This window comes from Nanorana parkeri, unplaced genomic scaffold, assembly GCF_000935625.1.
Source record: "Nanorana parkeri isolate BGI_ZX_2015 unplaced genomic scaffold, ASM93562v1 scaffold296, whole genome shotgun sequence".
NCBI lineage: Eukaryota > Metazoa > Chordata > Amphibia > Anura > Dicroglossidae > Nanorana > Nanorana parkeri.
The window spans coordinates 350,370-366,906 of record NW_017306564.1 but is presented as its reverse complement, the minus strand read 5'-3'; the positions used below and the strand labels follow the sequence as shown (position 1 = coordinate 366,906).

Below are 16,537 nucleotides of genomic sequence, written 5' to 3'. Positions count from 1 at the left end.
ATGTTTTTTTTCCATTACTTAGAGTTTTAGTCATATATGTATGTATGAACATATTCATAACCTTTTTTCCTAAAATTGTATATCTGCTTAAAGGATTAGTGCATATCAATAAGAAATATGAGGCCTCATGGAGAAGAAAAAATTGGTAGAATGATGGGCTACCTTCCGTTTAAAATACTGTGGCCTGCACTCTTGACTCTGAATGATATCCTGCTTTGCTGTGAACAAGCTGCTCTTTGCCAACAAATACTGTTTGCAGCTAGCAGACCTGCTCTGCATTCATTGGAATAGAAAGCTCTTCAGAAAGCATTTTGGAGGTTTCAGGGCATGCTACTATTAATAGAATTTACTAGGGATGCACCGATATCGATACTAGTATCGGTGCCGATACCAAGTATTTGGGTGAGTACTCGGACTCGCCTAAGAGCTCCCGATACTGGAAGTTCAGGTATCGTCAAGCTGGACGTGGAGTCCTTACATGCCGCCCGGCTTCCTGATTGGCCAGCTCCATGCTCCCTGGTGACCAATCAGGAAGCCGGGTGGCATGTAATGACCCGCCCCCGGTCTTCCTGATTGGCCAGAAAGCCAGCTAAAAAAGGACATTGGTGTCCTTTTATCCGGTCAGATCAGGGACCCGGCGGGGAGGTATTTGCTCCTCACGGGCATGCTTCATGACACCAAAGTGACCATAGTTACATATTATGCACTTAACACAAACTAACTACCATTCTTCACCCACCTTTTACAATTGATTATGCATCACCAGAAAGGCACTGTACTCCTCTGCGTAGATAGTAATTCAGGTCTGTTTCCCTTCTTAGACCGGTCGGACTCTGCCCCAACCTTCTCTACCCGTTCAGTCTCATTGCACTCTCTTCTGGCTAGGCACTCACTTATTGACAGTTGGCGTGAATTGCACCCACTGAAAAGGATTATACCTTTTACTCCCATCCCCATAAATCATTCTCTCGTATCGACCATATCTTTCTGTCCCTTCCCCTACTTTCTTCCCTTACACCCGCTTGCATTCTCCCCATTTCCTGGACTGACCAGTCCGCCGTTATGATCTCCCTGTCCTCATTGCTAACGAGTGGTGCTTCCCCTTCTTGGTCATTTAACGACTCCCTCTTCTCCGACTCTTCCTTAAAAGCCTCCCTCCGTTACCATCTCATGGATTACATTAGCTTGAACTGTGTCCCTGACACTACTGCATTGACTGTTTGGGACACCCACAAGGCGGTGATGAGAGGGCATTGTATTAAAACCTCTTCTATCCTTAAAAATAAGTATGTCACTCGTCTTCATAACCTGGAATGAGAATTCTATGAGCACTCCCTCCTCTACCAGCGTAGGCCTACCCTGTTGAACAAATCGGCCCTGGACCCTGCTTATCTGAACCTCAACTTACATCTTACCCACCAGGCGGAGGAAGCTATCAGACGCACGAAACATCTTTTCTACCTCAAGGCTGATAAGCCTGATTCCCTTCTAGCCTCTAGGCTCCGCAAAACGGACCCAACGTCACCGCCTTACAGGCTCAGGGGACTCTTACACCAGCAATCCAGCTAAAATTGTGGATATGTTCCACTCTCTCTTCTCCAATTTATATTCCACTCCTCCTTTGTCCTCCCCGCTTTTTAAACGATCCTCTTCTTTCTGAGCTGTCACTCCCTCCACTACCAGACACTTTTCGCACTCTCCTAGATGACCCCATTACCGATATGGAATTGAAATTGGCTATAAAAACGCTAAGACCTGTTAAAAAGCCTGGATTGGACGGTTTCACAGCTACTTATTATAAGAATTACTCTGACCTGCTGATCCCACTGCTACGAGCAGCTTTTAATTCTATCTGTAATGGCCATTTATTCCGCCCTGATACTCTATCCGCTACAGTGGTCATGATCCCTAAACCTGTTATGGACAACTCCTCTCCCTCTAATTTTAGGCCCATCTCACTTCTCAATAAAGACGTTAAACTTCTAGCTAAGATAATGGAAACCAGGCTGAACACGGGGATAGGGGACTTAATTCATAAGGACCAAGTGGGCTCTATGCCTACTCGCCAGGCTAGTGATAATATCCGTAAGATTGCACTACTTTTTTCAAGCGGCACGGAAGCGACAGGTACCCTCCATGCTCCTATCTCTTGACATTAGTAAAGCGTTCGACTCCCTCTCTTGGCCTTTCCTTTTTCACCTCTTGGAACGCTGGGGCTTCGGACCCCATTTTTGATCTTGGGTCTCTGCACTCTTCTCTTCCCCCAGATACGCCGTTTTTTTTTCTAATTCCTTTCCAATACTCCGAGGCACACGCCAAGGATGCCCCCTTTCCCCGCTTCTATTTGCCCTGTCCATCGAACCCCTAGCACACCTTATTAGGAATTCCCCTAACCTTACGGGTCTACCCCTTGCAGTCCACCATTATAAAATCACTAACCCACTTGTCGCCTTGCCAAATCTCCACAGCCTCCTTTTCTCATTTGGTTCCCTCTCAGGTGTAACAATCAACACCTTGAAATCTAAATCCCTTAACATAAATCTCCCGCAGCCCTTACTGTCTACACTTCAAATTTCCTTCCGCTATCATTGGGAATCTACAAAACTTAAATATCTGGGAGTCTTCCTCACTAAGGACTACTTTACCCTGTTTGATGCCAACTACCCTCCGTCGTAAACTTCAATCATTGCTTTCTATTTGGTCCACCTACTCTCTCTCCTGGTTGGGCCTATTGCGGCTGCTAAAATGTCTTATCTCCCTAAATTACTCTACCTCTTTCGGTGCTCCCAGTCTCGGTGCCTCCCCACTATCTACGAATTTTCCAGGGTCAACTTTTACGATACATCTGGCAGAGCTGTAGGACTCGTATCTCCAGTTCGTATTATTCCAACCCCGAATGGCTGGAGGCCTAGACCCCCACATTACAAAGTACTACCAAGCTGCCCAAATTTCCAAACTTACTAAATTGCATGCACTCACCGAAAACCCTTTGTGGGTTGCATTATAAGCCGTTGATTGTAGTCCCCTCCAAATCCCAGAACCTTCTTTGGTTACCCCCTAAAGACAGGAGGTCACTGACTAACCCTATCACTCTGCACTCTCTGCGGGTATGGGACGGGGTCAAGTACTCGGGAGGTTTGGTGTCGTCCCATCTGCCCCTTCTCTCCTTTCTCTGTAACCCCTCTTTTTTCACACACGTGCCATCGGAGGCGAAACGGGTAATAGCCAGCGCCTGGCTCTCTGATAGTTTGAGTATCTCAGCTGTCAAAAATAGGCTTCACTGGGTCATCATCAACGAGAATCTGACGGCTAAATTACTTGGTAGTCTTTTCAAATTCAATAGAGTCTGGGAGCCGTGGGCCGCTAACTTCCTTCCACCTAACTTCGACAGGTCTCTAATGGGCACTTAACTTTGGGATCAACCTCTCGATAATACATGCTCTGACGTGCACGCTCCCCCAACATACCTCTACCTCCCCTCCTCTCCTTCCTTCCTTTTCCTCCTTTCCCCCTCTGGTCTTACTGTACCTCCCTCTGATTCTCTCCTTTTCTTCTCTCCTTTCCCTTCTACTTAATATTGTTTTAGTTCTGGTTATGCCCGGTCTTCCTAGACAGACTGGCATACACATCTACGCAATGGCAGGTTGTAATCGATGACTGTTATCAATATCCCATGTACTTCCTACCTCCTGCTGTATTTCTTGATGAACCCAAGCTCAGTACACAACATTGCTGTTATCTATATGCAATTACCAGTCTGCCACTTGCAGTGGAGCCTTTTGTTATACTTTTTCACACCAATAAAAACGTATTGAATAAAAAAAAAAAAAATGCTCAGTTCCTCTTGTCTAGTGGGTCCTCACATAGCTCTTCCCCCCCGCCCCTGCACGGGTGCCGCCAAGTGGCTGTTGTGGAGGCACCTGTGCATGCTTGACCTAGACATACACAGCCCAGCAGCAGGCCACACCCTTCCTCTCCGCCAAACAGGTTGACAGCAGAAGGAGCCTATTGCTCCTCTGACCTCCACTTCCTCCCCCACTACTAGGAAGTTCAGGACGGAGGATCATTTTGGGGACCAGCGGTGGTGAGAAGCGGCGCTGACAGGTAAGTGGGGGGTAGACGGGGACATATTTTAACTTAATGCAGAGAATGCATTAAGGAAAAAACACCATCTGTTTAGTAATGCTTTAAAATGTGAAGTTGAGTACATCATATTTTTTTTTCTATTGTTTCAATCCATTAAGACTCTTAATTGTTCTGTGGCTTTACTCATAAAAAAGTATACAGTATTCTATTTTCTTTTCAAACATCATTATTAGGTATCTTACAACAAATGTTTCTTCTGCGTCTTTAATGTGTGACCTTGGCATTACCATATGTTTTTTTTTTACTGTTACTTGAGCTCCTGAGATGGCAGCTGCAGTGTACTGTGAGTTGTATTAATAATATATGCAGGTAACTCCCGTGCACGGTGTAGGAAGTATGAAACCTCAAGTAACTCATTAGACGTAGTCTGATCATAAATTCCTAAAAAATTGCTATGACCATGAATTCTCTAAATTCCAGACAGTTTCTACTGAAAGGTCTTTGTCACTGAACAGCAGATTTGACCTTCTACATTCAGTAAATGTTTTTATCACATGTTTTTATTTCTTAGGCCTCATGATGCTCACGGACCAGAGCATGTATTACCTGCAAGCATCGAGTTTAGAGAAAACTGTAAGTAAATTATTTGGTTTATTCCTAGAGAATTGTTATTGGGAGATGACATGGGTTTTGGTATCGTAACAGAGTCTCCTTTATTGTATGTGTTTTATGCTTTGTTTTCTGTTTTGTTTTTTGAAGTGAACACATTTTTTTAGAAATTTACTAAGCTATAGGCAGCTGTAGACTTAAGATTATAATTGATGAAGATGGCAGATGAATAGCTACCAGAGAATGTAGTATGGACTTGTAGAGGGGGAGTTGCCAGATAATTTATCATGGAGAAGGGGCTGCCAGCGAACATGGTATAGATGGTAGTATTGAGAATGTGGCATTAGAGTTGTAGAGAAGTTTGCATGGGCAATGGTGGAAGAACTGCTGAGAAAATATTTTTCTTCAAAAAAAAAAAAAAATATTTTCATTCAAAATAAAATAATTTTTATGATTGATTTTTTTAGAAATCATTTTGGTACCTAAAAGTCCTGTGTGTATGTGTAAAAGTTTTCTAGTTTTAATATTTAGGATGGGACACGTCAATAATTTACCAAACCCATTTTAATCAATCTTAATTTGTGTTATTACAGCGGAAGACTCTTTCCTGTCCGCCGTCATCAATTACACGAATAGTTCCACTGTGCACTTCAAACTGTCTCCTACCTATGTGTTATACATGACCTGCCGGTATGTATTGTCCAGTCAGTACAGACCAGACATCAGTCCTACTGAGCGAACTCACAAAGTAATCGCCATTGTGAACAAGATGGTGAGCATGATGGAAGGTGTGATACAGGTGAGCTTTTCTAGTTCATTTAAAGTAAGATTTGAATATTTTTTGTTTGGAAGAAACCTCCTGTAAACAGTGTTATCAGCCCTTCACATTACATATACTGTATATATATTATATTGTTTGTGTGTGTGTTTGTAAATACATAAATATATAGGACAGTTGATAATAGTTTAAAAATTCTATTTATTTGGAATTGTTTTAATGTTATAATTGAGTACATGTTACTCAGTTACACTGTTTTCAAGATTATTTTTTGTTTTAAGAGCACAGCAGGAGCTTCTCATTTTAACACTGAAATTAGGGGAAATTTAGCTGTGTAAAAAATCTGTTTTGCAGCAAAGCAATATTTAACTTTTTAAAAGGACCATAGTGTTCCACTTGGTGACAGTAGTGAATTTGAGATATTCATAGGTATTATTTTATATTTAGCTAACAGTTGATAAAAATATTTTTTTTGTAGCTCTGAGCATTAGGCCTGGTTAACACGGAGCGTTTTGTAGCGCTTTTTCTGCCCTAAAAAACGCTAAAAAAATATGCCCATAAAAATAAATCATATTCCTTTCTTTAGCCCTGCTCACATCTGACCATTTTGTTGCAATAGGCAAAATGCCTGTCCCTGGGAAAAAGTACATTAGTTTTTTGGGAAATATTACAGTTTTGGCCCCATAGACTTACTAAGAAACATTTTAAAAACGAGCGTTTGAGGTGTTTTTGTGCGCATTTGTCGGGCATTTGCTCATTAACATCAGTAAGCTACAATCTGCTAAAAAAAAAAACCTTCAAAACGTGCATCAAAAACGTGAGCAAAAACGCTTTTGCCTTTCAGTGAACCCAGCCTCTTAAAGAAAAATATATTTTAAAAAAATGTTCAACATGCATCCACTTCCATAAATAAAACACGGTGTACTAGTGTGTGGTTAAATTGGATGTATCTGCTAAAGAACATCCCTGCATGTTTGATGATTATGATCTATTCATAAAGTAGTGTTGAGAAAGAGAACAGTTCGAAGTTAACGATAGAACCTATATAATACTTTGAAAAACCTTTGATGACTTGAAAAGATAAACTACTTCTGGGATCTTAGATCCTGCCTGGAAAAAAATATGCACATACAGTTTATGGCTAGATCTAGGGCTGGTGAGTACCCATAAAGCGAACCTGCCTTGAGAAATACAATCATTGCTACATCTGATCCTTTGTGAACATGCCAATTACCTGGCTACCTGTGCTTATTTAGCTGAAAAAGCCATTATTTTATGTTCTTATTTACAGGTGTAAAAACTGAGTGCAAGAAACACTTAAAAATAAGATTGTATTCCTATCCCTCACTCATGAGGATAGGCATAACATGGCTTACAGAATTACAGGCTGGACCAGTCGTCATTCCTTTTTCTCCAAGGGCTAACTAGAAATATAATGTTTGATTGCGTTATATATAGACTAAACGCATTTACTACTAATTTCCTTGTAGTGAAGACTGTGTATTCAATTAATTATGGTTAAGCAATCCACAACAGTCACTTTTGTTTGTTCCTCATACATTATATTGTGGTTTGCATACATTTCTGTTGTTAATAGATTAAAGTAAACCTGTGCCAAGACTATAGACATTTTTTTACATATTCTTAACCAGCAGTAAGAAAGCTGTAGAACAAGCGATCCCTGACCTCTCTAGATGCATGTAATTTGAAGTAATTTATCCTCAAAGAGCGCCACAGAAACTCAAAAGTCAGGATTTAGTCGTTTTTAGTAGCTTACAGTGCTTGTAAGCTACTAAAAACGACTAAATTTGTGTTTACATTAGAAGGCCAACAGGTTGCTAAGGTTCTGCAGCAATAGGCAGTAAAATGAAAAGACTGACATTTCAGTACCTCTGTTGTGAACTTTGAAGTTGAATTTCTACACAATTCCTATAACTGCAGAGGTAAATGAGGGTTCTTAATTTACTTTTGCTGTTTGTTCAGAATATGTTACTAATTTAATGTGTATAGTCTCGACATAGGCATGGTCTGTGTTTAGCAATCTTTTTTTCTCTCTCTAAATATTCTGTTACCTGAAATAGTTTATATTAGGCATGGTAGGTAACTTATGATGTAGAAATCTCACACTACCTGCAGCTTTCCTTTACTTGTTTAATGATTGTAAACCCAGATCATGCTGAATGATCATGTCAGCATGTATGTTATGGTTTAATCGAACAGTTATGTATTGTATGGCCATGATAGAAGCATAAAAATATAGATTTAAAGTGACATTAAACCCTCAGATTTTTTAACATAAAACAATACTGTAATGTGTGCCTTACTGTAATGCATGGTTGTTTCCCTTCTTTTTGCTGCTTTTCCTTTTAAATCCTTCTCTCTTCTCATGCTGGGCAGAACTTCTGTTTTGCAGCAGACTGCCTTGTCTCTGAAATGGATACATGGTGCCTGTGTGTAGGTTCACAACCTGAGCCAGCACTACAGGAAGAGGCACTCAGCTGCAAAGGGATGTTCTCCCCCAGCATGAGAAAACAGAAGGATTTAAAAGGAAGAGCAGCAAAGAGAAGGGAAACAACCATGGATTACAGTAAGGCACACATTACAGTGTTGGTTTATGTTAAAAAAATCTGAGGGTTTAATGTCACTTTAAGTCTTATCTTTTATCCACTTAGTAGATGGAAACTTTCAGGAAAGCTCAGTTCTAATTTTCAGGACTCATTGTACAGATAATGAAATTATAAGCATGTTATGTGTAAAATGTCTCCGCACAGGTGTCAGAAATCCTTTTATGATTACTGGCTTTTATATATTCTGGTCCATAGATTCATGAGTTTAAAATTAGGCATATTCATATTTAAGTATGAAGGCTCTGTATTTTCCTGTTCAGGTTGCATTCCAGATTATTAACGTTCACTTTGAATTACCAGTGCTTCATTGCCCAGTGCTTTCTAAAAAAATGTCAATTCCTGAGGTTCTTAATAGATACTGCTGATTGTATTTGAAGACACCCACATATACCCTCAACATTTTTGTGAATGTGTGTATGTTGGAATTAAGGGGATAATATTTTTTTGTAATCTATTTACATAATGCCTACATAGCACCTCAAAAAAGGCACAGTTAAAATATGTGTGTGTTTGTATATATGTGTGTGTATGTATATATAATAATATATTTGTTGCATTAAAGGAGAACTATGAGGTGAGTGATTGAGTGACAATGAGACTGTCACAGGCTTCGGGATCCGCTTCAGCTGCGGCGTCTCCGTATACCGCGAGCTACAGCTCGCGGTATACTGAGCCTAGGGTGACTGGAGGACTCTTGTTTGTGTCCTCCAGTTTGATTTTTTTTTTTTTTCAACAAAAGATTTAATTCTGAGCATGTTTCTTCGGTAGGCATGTACACAAAACTCCAGTCTACACTTAAAACCTTTCTTTTATTTTTGCTGGGCATCTGCTGACTGAATCAGCTGCTGGTTTCTAATATTTTAAGAAATATGAGAAGTCAGCATGCGATCGCTTGTAATGAATCAAGTATAACTAAAATATAAGTTTTGTATGGTGCTGCCTCTAACTTGGATATTCAGTGCACAGATATTTATAGATATTAGCAGCTTCTTGTTTATGTTCTTAGGTTGAGAGCTTTGTATGTTTTTGATGTTTTTTTTTTTTTTGCTGTTACATTTTTCCTTGTAAGTTTAATAGCTGTTATAAATCTGGTCTGTCATATTTGTTCACAAGTTTCTTTCTCTGTTCTGCTTGATTTCCTCATCTGTTATTCTCCAGGAAATAGACCAGGGTGACCAGGTAGGACAATGAGACACAATCCCAGCTACACCAGCTTAGCTCGGTCTCACGCAGCTTTCAAAACTCTTCTTTAAATGGCTGGGCTGAAAAGTTCATAACACTCATTCAACAACTGGACTTGTGCTGTACTAAAATTCTTTTTGACTGTGCAACTTTTTGGCATCCCATAATCCTCTGCTTGATGCACCTCCAGTGTGGAAATAAAATAAGCGAAGCCCCCCCCCCCCTCCTTTTTTTACCCCTCATGTTGTTCTCTATGGCTCCTATTCTTTGGATCTCATCTAACCTGGCGTAGCATTCTTTTGGTTCACATTTCCGACAGACCAGTATGAGATATTTGTGTCCTGGCGACTAACAGCAATTGGAGGTGGTACTTGGGATTATATTTCTTGGACACACTTATGCATCAGTTACCAGGCAAGGCCTCTTTTACTTTTTGTAATACCTGAGGATATACTTTTACAATACTACTCAAAATATATTTAACAATAAATGAACATGAATCAGAGATACTTCTGTAGTGCTCTTATCTGTTAACTGGTGTATAGTACATATCATGTTACTGGTCTGTCTATGCTTGTATATCTTGTATATTATCAAATAACAATGCAAATCACATTATAATGCTGATTTCTCGTTTGTGCAGAAGCAAAAAAACATCGCTGGAGCACTTGCATTCTGGATGGCAAATGCATCAGAGTTGCTCAATTTTATTAAACAAGATCGGGATCTCAGCCGTATCACGTTGGATGCTCAAGATGTTTTGGCACATTTAGTCCAAATGGCTTTCAAGTAAGAACTTTCATATTTCCTTACAGAATGTTTAAAGTTTACCTATACCCAAGTACAAAAATGAAATATATTGCAGTTTACAAGTCCTCAGAAGTGGTGGCTGCATTATTTTTTTCCTTTTTCTAGGCTTTCAGAAACACTTCCTGTCCTAAGGTAGCAATGCTTACTTGCTGTATTCTATCTATGCACGAACATTGTTGTCACTCTAGGCTTCTTACTCCTGGTTTTGACTACAGAAAACATCGCTTTCTCCTCAATTCTATAATATATGGGGGAGATGTTCTGTAGCTTGCACGGGTGAACTAGGCAGGGCTGATAACTTTCCTTGATATATCAGTGCAGCACAGACTAGAGTGCAAATTAAGTAAAGTGACTACTGGATTTCTTGCAGGATTCACAGATCCAACCAAATGTGTTGAAATGTTATTTATTGAAAAAAAAAAAAGAGAGCATTGGTGTTTAGGTAAGAAGTGGGATAATCCAAGCCATGCTTTAGTGCAGGGGCGCCCACAGTTTTTCGCCTGGAGATCTACTTTTCAAATGATGAGCTCAATTAGAACTACCAACGAAAAACACCTGCATTCAGGGGCTGGAGGAGGCGTGGCGGAGCATTTAAAAAATGCTGCAAGCACTTTTTTTTTGCAGATCGCACTGGACTGGAGTGCAGGCACTCATGTGCGGGCGATTGCACTTGGGCGGGGTGTGGCTGCGGTGCCATTGACTTCAATTAAAAAAACCCTCCCGCTACTGAACGTAGGGAGCCGGCCGGCTTGCATTCCAGTGCGTTCTAGAGGCCAAACACTCTGGACCCCAGACTTTGTGGTGTGAACCGGCCCTCTATCTTGGCTGTCTCTTCTCTCTCTTCTTGCTCACTCCCCTGTTTTTATCTGCTGTCTCTTCTCTCTGCTGTCTCTTCTCTCACTTTCTCTGCTGTCTCTCCCCTGTCCCTGCAGGAGCAGAGCCGTAGCTAGCTCCTTTTGCACCCAGGGCAAGAAAAAAAAGAACATGCCCCCCCAACAGGCTTGTGACGTCACCCAGCGCCCCGCCTCCAGGATGGTTTTTTTAAATTATTTATTTTTAATTTTTTTTTTACTGTTGGGAGGCTTTGGGGGAAATGTCAGGGGTCTAAAAAGCCCCCTGATATTTCCCTTTTTAAATTGGAAAAAGAAATTGAGGACACAAAGTTCTCAATCTCTTTTTCTGCAGCATCTGTTCTAAAAGTATGGAAAGTACAGTGGCTTTCCATTCATTAAGAAAATATTTACTATCCAGTTTCTGAATGGGGATAATCCTCTGTGCAGAGTGCTACTCCCCATTGAGAAACAGGATGTAAAGCACTTCCTGTTCATTCATAGCTGGGGACACATAGTACTAGATCTTGCATACTACTATGTGTCCCCAGTTATTTACAAACACTGGAGTGATCAGCTAATTGCTCCAGAATTTGCTCTCCACCGAGGATTGGAACATAACGCTGATATGTACCGATCGTCCGCTATTTGGCCACGCACTGAGCTCAGCCTGCAGCTTTTGCTCTGGATCCCCGCTGCGCTCCCCCGCCTGTATGCAGGGGGATCCAAAGGAAAGTGAAGCAAGTGCTGAAGGCGGCTGAGGAGGGAGCCGCTGTCACAGCAGCATGGCCGAGCGGTGAGAGAGGGCCGCCAGCTGTCGGAACCTGGCTGAGCGTCTCTCTCTCTCTCCTCACCGCTTGGCAATGCTGCTGTGACAGCGGTTCCCTCCTCTCCCTGGACGCAATGATTGTGCATCCAGGGAGAGTGTTTTCTAACCGCATGTAATATCGCATATCATTACATGCGGTGTGCAGGCGTTTACATGTAACTTCTGTCACCTGATCATTAACTTCAATGGGTGACAGCGGCCGCTTGTAAACGCCAGATTAGGGATTTCTGCTGCAGGAAAACGCAAGTTTCTGATGCAAGAATCCCTAATTGCACCTAAACCTACAGATATGAATGGGGCCTTTTTGTGAGTGTATATTAGTGTCTGTAGTACCAAACCGGATACAGTTACATTCTATTTTAAAGTATGAAATTTGGCAAGCGGCCCCCATGGGAGAAAAAAAATTTGTCGAGTGGACCCCGAGTGAATTGAGTTTGAGACCCCTGGTTTATATAAACTAGTCCAGATTAGATCATCTGAAGAAGAGGCAAACTGAACTTTATAAATGCCCTTTTGCAGTATGCAGCTTCAGAAACTGATGGTACCATTATGGCAAATTAGGCTCATTTCATTTACATTAATGTTCTCTTTAATATAATTTGTTGTTATATAAAAGTTCCAGGAAACAAACTTCTAGAATTTAAGAAAAATGTGTCCCTATTAAAACCAATAAAGTCATCCGTCACGTTGTTTTGCTTCAGTCTTTTTAAGATGTCAGGAACAATGTGCCAAACCATCAGTCAATCGGTGGAAGTAGAAATGGTATCTTGTGGAACTTCGTTTGTTTTAATGCAGAAACTTCACATGGCCAATGTATTTCTTGCTGCTAATGGGAGTATATTCGTTGTTTTCTCTTTTCATACCTAGGTATTTGGTGCACTGCCTCCAGTCAGAACTAAGCAATTTTATGCCAGCATTTTTAGACGATCCAGAGGAGAACAACCTACAAAGGCCAAAAATAGGTCAGAAATAAAGTATATAACATAACATGCCATGATGGGTTTAAAATTATTTTACATATAAGTGTTGGCTTTTGTTGCTTATGTTTTTGTTCCCTGTGTGTTTTGGTATGAATATAAATGCTATATGTCAGATTGTTGTTATGGTCACAAATGCAATGTTTGAAAACGTGGCACCATGTGGTTCAAGTTGTTTTGGTATTTCTAACCCTTTTGCTGCCATGGACGTATCTCGTATGTCGCTTGCAGCGAGCCCCTTCAAACAGCCACCAGGACTCTGTTCACATTTGTAAAGCCGACTGTCTGCTTTACAGTAGAAGTGATTCTGGTGGCTGAGCTGCTACCAGATCTCTTCCAGGGGCCGGTGTAGTGCGCACCCCCCCCTTTTCCCAGCCTAGCACTCCCGCAGGACACCCCCGCCTTGCTTCCCAGGCTCAACTGCTCCTCCCACGGGCCCGGGACTGGGACTAGCATGTCGTATGTCGGTGGGAAGGAAGAGAGGAGACCAGCCAACACAGATCTCCTCCCCGCTCTAAGGAATGGGAAGCAACTTTGATTGCATCACTTCCGGTCCCTTATCTGTCAATGCTCAGCTGCAGAAGCAGGGCAATAAGCTATTGGAGCAGGATCTGTGTTCCAATAGCTTATTTGGAATGCAAAGGTGACACCAGGGGTCTTTAGATACCTAGTGTCATCTAAATGAGTACCGATCGCCTCTAATGTGCTATCACATAGGGGACTTGTAAGTAAAAATTTATTTTTTTCTAACGTTTTTAAAAACATAAGAACAAATAAAATAAATGGAAAAAAATTAAAGTCCCCCCGCCCCTGCGAGTGCACGTGTATTAACGTAAACACGCGTCGGGTGCGCCTACCTATGAAAACGTTGATCGCGATACACATGTTTGGTATCGCCGCGTATGCCAGAGTGAGAGCTATAATTATCGGGCCAATATTCACAGATATCTCTAAACTGATGATGTGTATGGGCCTTTAACCCCTTCATGACAGGCCTTTTTTCATTTTTTGCACCCATGTTATAATCCACATTTTAGGCCTGAAAATTACTTCAAACCCCCAAACGTTATATATTTTCTGAAAGCCAAGACCCTGTAAAAAAAAATGGTGGCAGTTGCAAATTTTTATGTTGCCCGATATTAGCGCAACTTATCAAACCCCCAAATTTAGTGAAGAATGCACTTAATAATGTTAAATTTAGTGCCCCAAAACCCAACAAAATACCCATTTTTTAAATAAAATGAGGTTACAACAAGTAAACCGATACGCAACATGCCCAGGTTAACAATTGTGTGCGTCTATGAAACGGCAACAAAATTCAGTACCCCAAAAAGTCAGTAGACGCTTTAAAAGCCCCTACAGGTCATCAGTTTTGAGGTGCGCATAAATATTGGCCCTAGAATTATTGTTCTCCCTCTGATGTGCGTGGCGATACGCAACATGTGTATCAGGATCATCGTTTTCATACACAGGCGCACCCAACGCGTGTTTACGTTATGGCGCGCATGCTCGGGGTGAAATAATTTGTATTATTTTTACTTTAATTGCTATTACATAGTTACATAGTATTTGGGGTTGAATAAAGACATACGTCCATCAAGTCCAACCCATATAGGTCCATGCATCATCTCATTCGTAGGGATACTGGTATCCCTGGATATTACGGTCCCTCAAGAAATTGTCCAAACGTTTCTTGAACAAATCTACACTCTTGGCTGAAATCACTGCCGATGGCAGTGAGTTCCAGACCTTAACCGCTCTTACTGTAAAGAACCCTCTTCGCCTATTGTGCTGGAATTTTTTCGCCACCAACTTTAGGTGGTGGCCTCTAGTCTTTGTAATGGAGTTAATCTCAAAACAGTTTGTTGCCAATGTTGCTACCACCATTGAACATCTTGTACATGAAAATCATATCCCCCTTAATCTCCTTAATTCCAGCGTAAACATGTTTAAGGTCAGAAGCCTTGTCTCATAGCTATGGTCCTCCATTCCCCTAATTAGTTTTGTTGCCCTCCGCTGGACTCTCTCCAGTTCAAGGACATCCCTTCTCAGTACCGGCGACCAAAACTGGACCGCGTACTCCAGATGTGGCTTACAAGCCCCCCCATGTGTTAACATATTGGCAGTGAAGGATACTCTTTAAGGAGATACTGGGGGTCCAAAAGACCCCTAGTGTCACCTTCACACTCTAAATAAGCTATTGAAGTGCAGATCGCTTCAGGAGCCCAGCAATGACAGCTGTGGGTCCGGAAGTGATGCAGTACGCGTCGCTCCTGGTCCCATAGAACGGGGAGGAGATCGATGAACGGACGTTCGCCGCTATCCTCCGCTGCTATCCTCCCCAACTTCCCACCAACACCCAAGAAGTCAGTCCCGGGCCTGTAGGAGGGGCAGCGCAGCCTAGGGAACATAATAGGGTTGTCGGAAGGGGGGGGGGGGCAGTTTACCGGCCTGTAGAAGCCATCTGACAACAGCTGAGTTGCTAGAATCGCTTCTATTGTTAGTGACATTAAAGGATAGGTTTTTTTTCCCTCCGCCCAATGTTAATGTCAGCACTTACCTTTAATGATGTCTCTTAATCCGATCTTCCTCTTCTTTCCTGATGTTTTCATCTGTCCCTCCAGCGGTGCGGCAGCTATCCGATCCAGCACTGACTCCTCTCTGCTTGCAGGCACTTCCGATCCAGCGGTGTCTGCATGCGGACGCACGCGTCCATAGACTTACCATGCCTGTCTGCTTGTCTCCCGGCTGTGAATCCGAACTGCGCATGCGCCCGCCCAAGATGCTTTGCGGCCGCTGGAGCAGTTTCGTTTTCTCGGACGGGAGCGCGCAGCAAAAACAAGGTAAGTTTAAACCGCTGTTAAAACGTGTTTTTGCCTATATCTACTGCTTGATAGCAGTAGATATAGGCAAAAAGAAACCGGGGGGTTTAGAACCCTTTCAAGCCGACAGTCAGCTTTACAAATGTAAACAGTCCGTCTGGAGTCTGTTTAAACAGGCCCGGTGCCAGTGACGTACTATGGGCGTCACTGGTCACTAAGGGGTTAACTTGCCTTTGGACAATTTGGAGTACTGTATTTTGTCGCCGTTTCTCGCACGCATGCGATTTTTAACCTGGGCATGTTGGGTATCTACTTACTCGTCGTAACCTCATCTTTTACATTTTTCAAAATAATGGTTGTTATATTCTGTGTTTTTGGGCACTAAAATTAAGTGCATTTTTTTACTACTTTTTTGGTTTGATACAGAGTTGCGCTAATATCGTACGACATAAAAATTTGCAACTGCCACCATTTAATTCTACAGGGTCTTTGCTTTCAGAAAATATATAAGGTTTGGGTGTTTTAAGTTATTTTCAGGTCTAAAATGTGGTTTTTAAAGTGTGCAAAAAACGCAAAAAATAGGCCAGGCTGCTTAGCAACATGTGAAGCAAGCTTCCTAGCCAATCAGGAAGCCAGGCAGCCTGGCAAGTGAAGCCGGTGTTCTTTGATCCCCCGCGTTCATGATCCCCCGCCCCACTTCCTGATAATCAAGGCACCGGTACTCAGTATCGGCAAGTTCCGAAAAAAAGATCTCTGTGTGTGATTTGCATAGGACATTCATATGCAAATCACTTTGCGGCTCCTTAATATGCAAATCCCACAATTTCCATATGAATAAGCAGTGGGCAGTGCTAATGGCTCTTACTGCTGATGTCAGGAGAGTAGAGCCTGCTGCCTGATCAACAGAAACAAGCATTCTGGCAGTCTCTGTCAGCAGTGGAGAAGCTATCTCCCTCTCCTCATGACCACCCCCCCCCCTCAGCCCAA

General features: G+C 41.9%; 1 protein-coding gene across 2 annotated transcripts in view; it reads left to right on the top strand.

Annotated features, from left to right (window-relative positions):
* AFDN (afadin, adherens junction formation factor) overlaps positions 1–16,537 on the top strand; it is a 253,318-nt gene that overhangs the window by 116,859 nt on the left and 119,922 nt on the right. The window contains exons 14-18 of one of the 2 annotated variants that reach the window (XM_018557709.1): positions 4,658–4,719; positions 5,289–5,494; positions 9,259–9,279; positions 9,926–10,071; positions 12,619–12,713. In XM_018557709.1, the coding sequence (XP_018413211.1) occupies positions 4,658–4,719; positions 5,289–5,494; positions 9,259–9,279; positions 9,926–10,071; positions 12,619–12,713 (530 nt within the window). The remainder of the gene's footprint in view (positions 1–4,657; positions 4,720–5,288; positions 5,495–9,258; positions 9,280–9,925; positions 10,072–12,618; positions 12,714–16,537) is intronic. The other variant, XM_018557710.1, reaches the window with a different exon arrangement.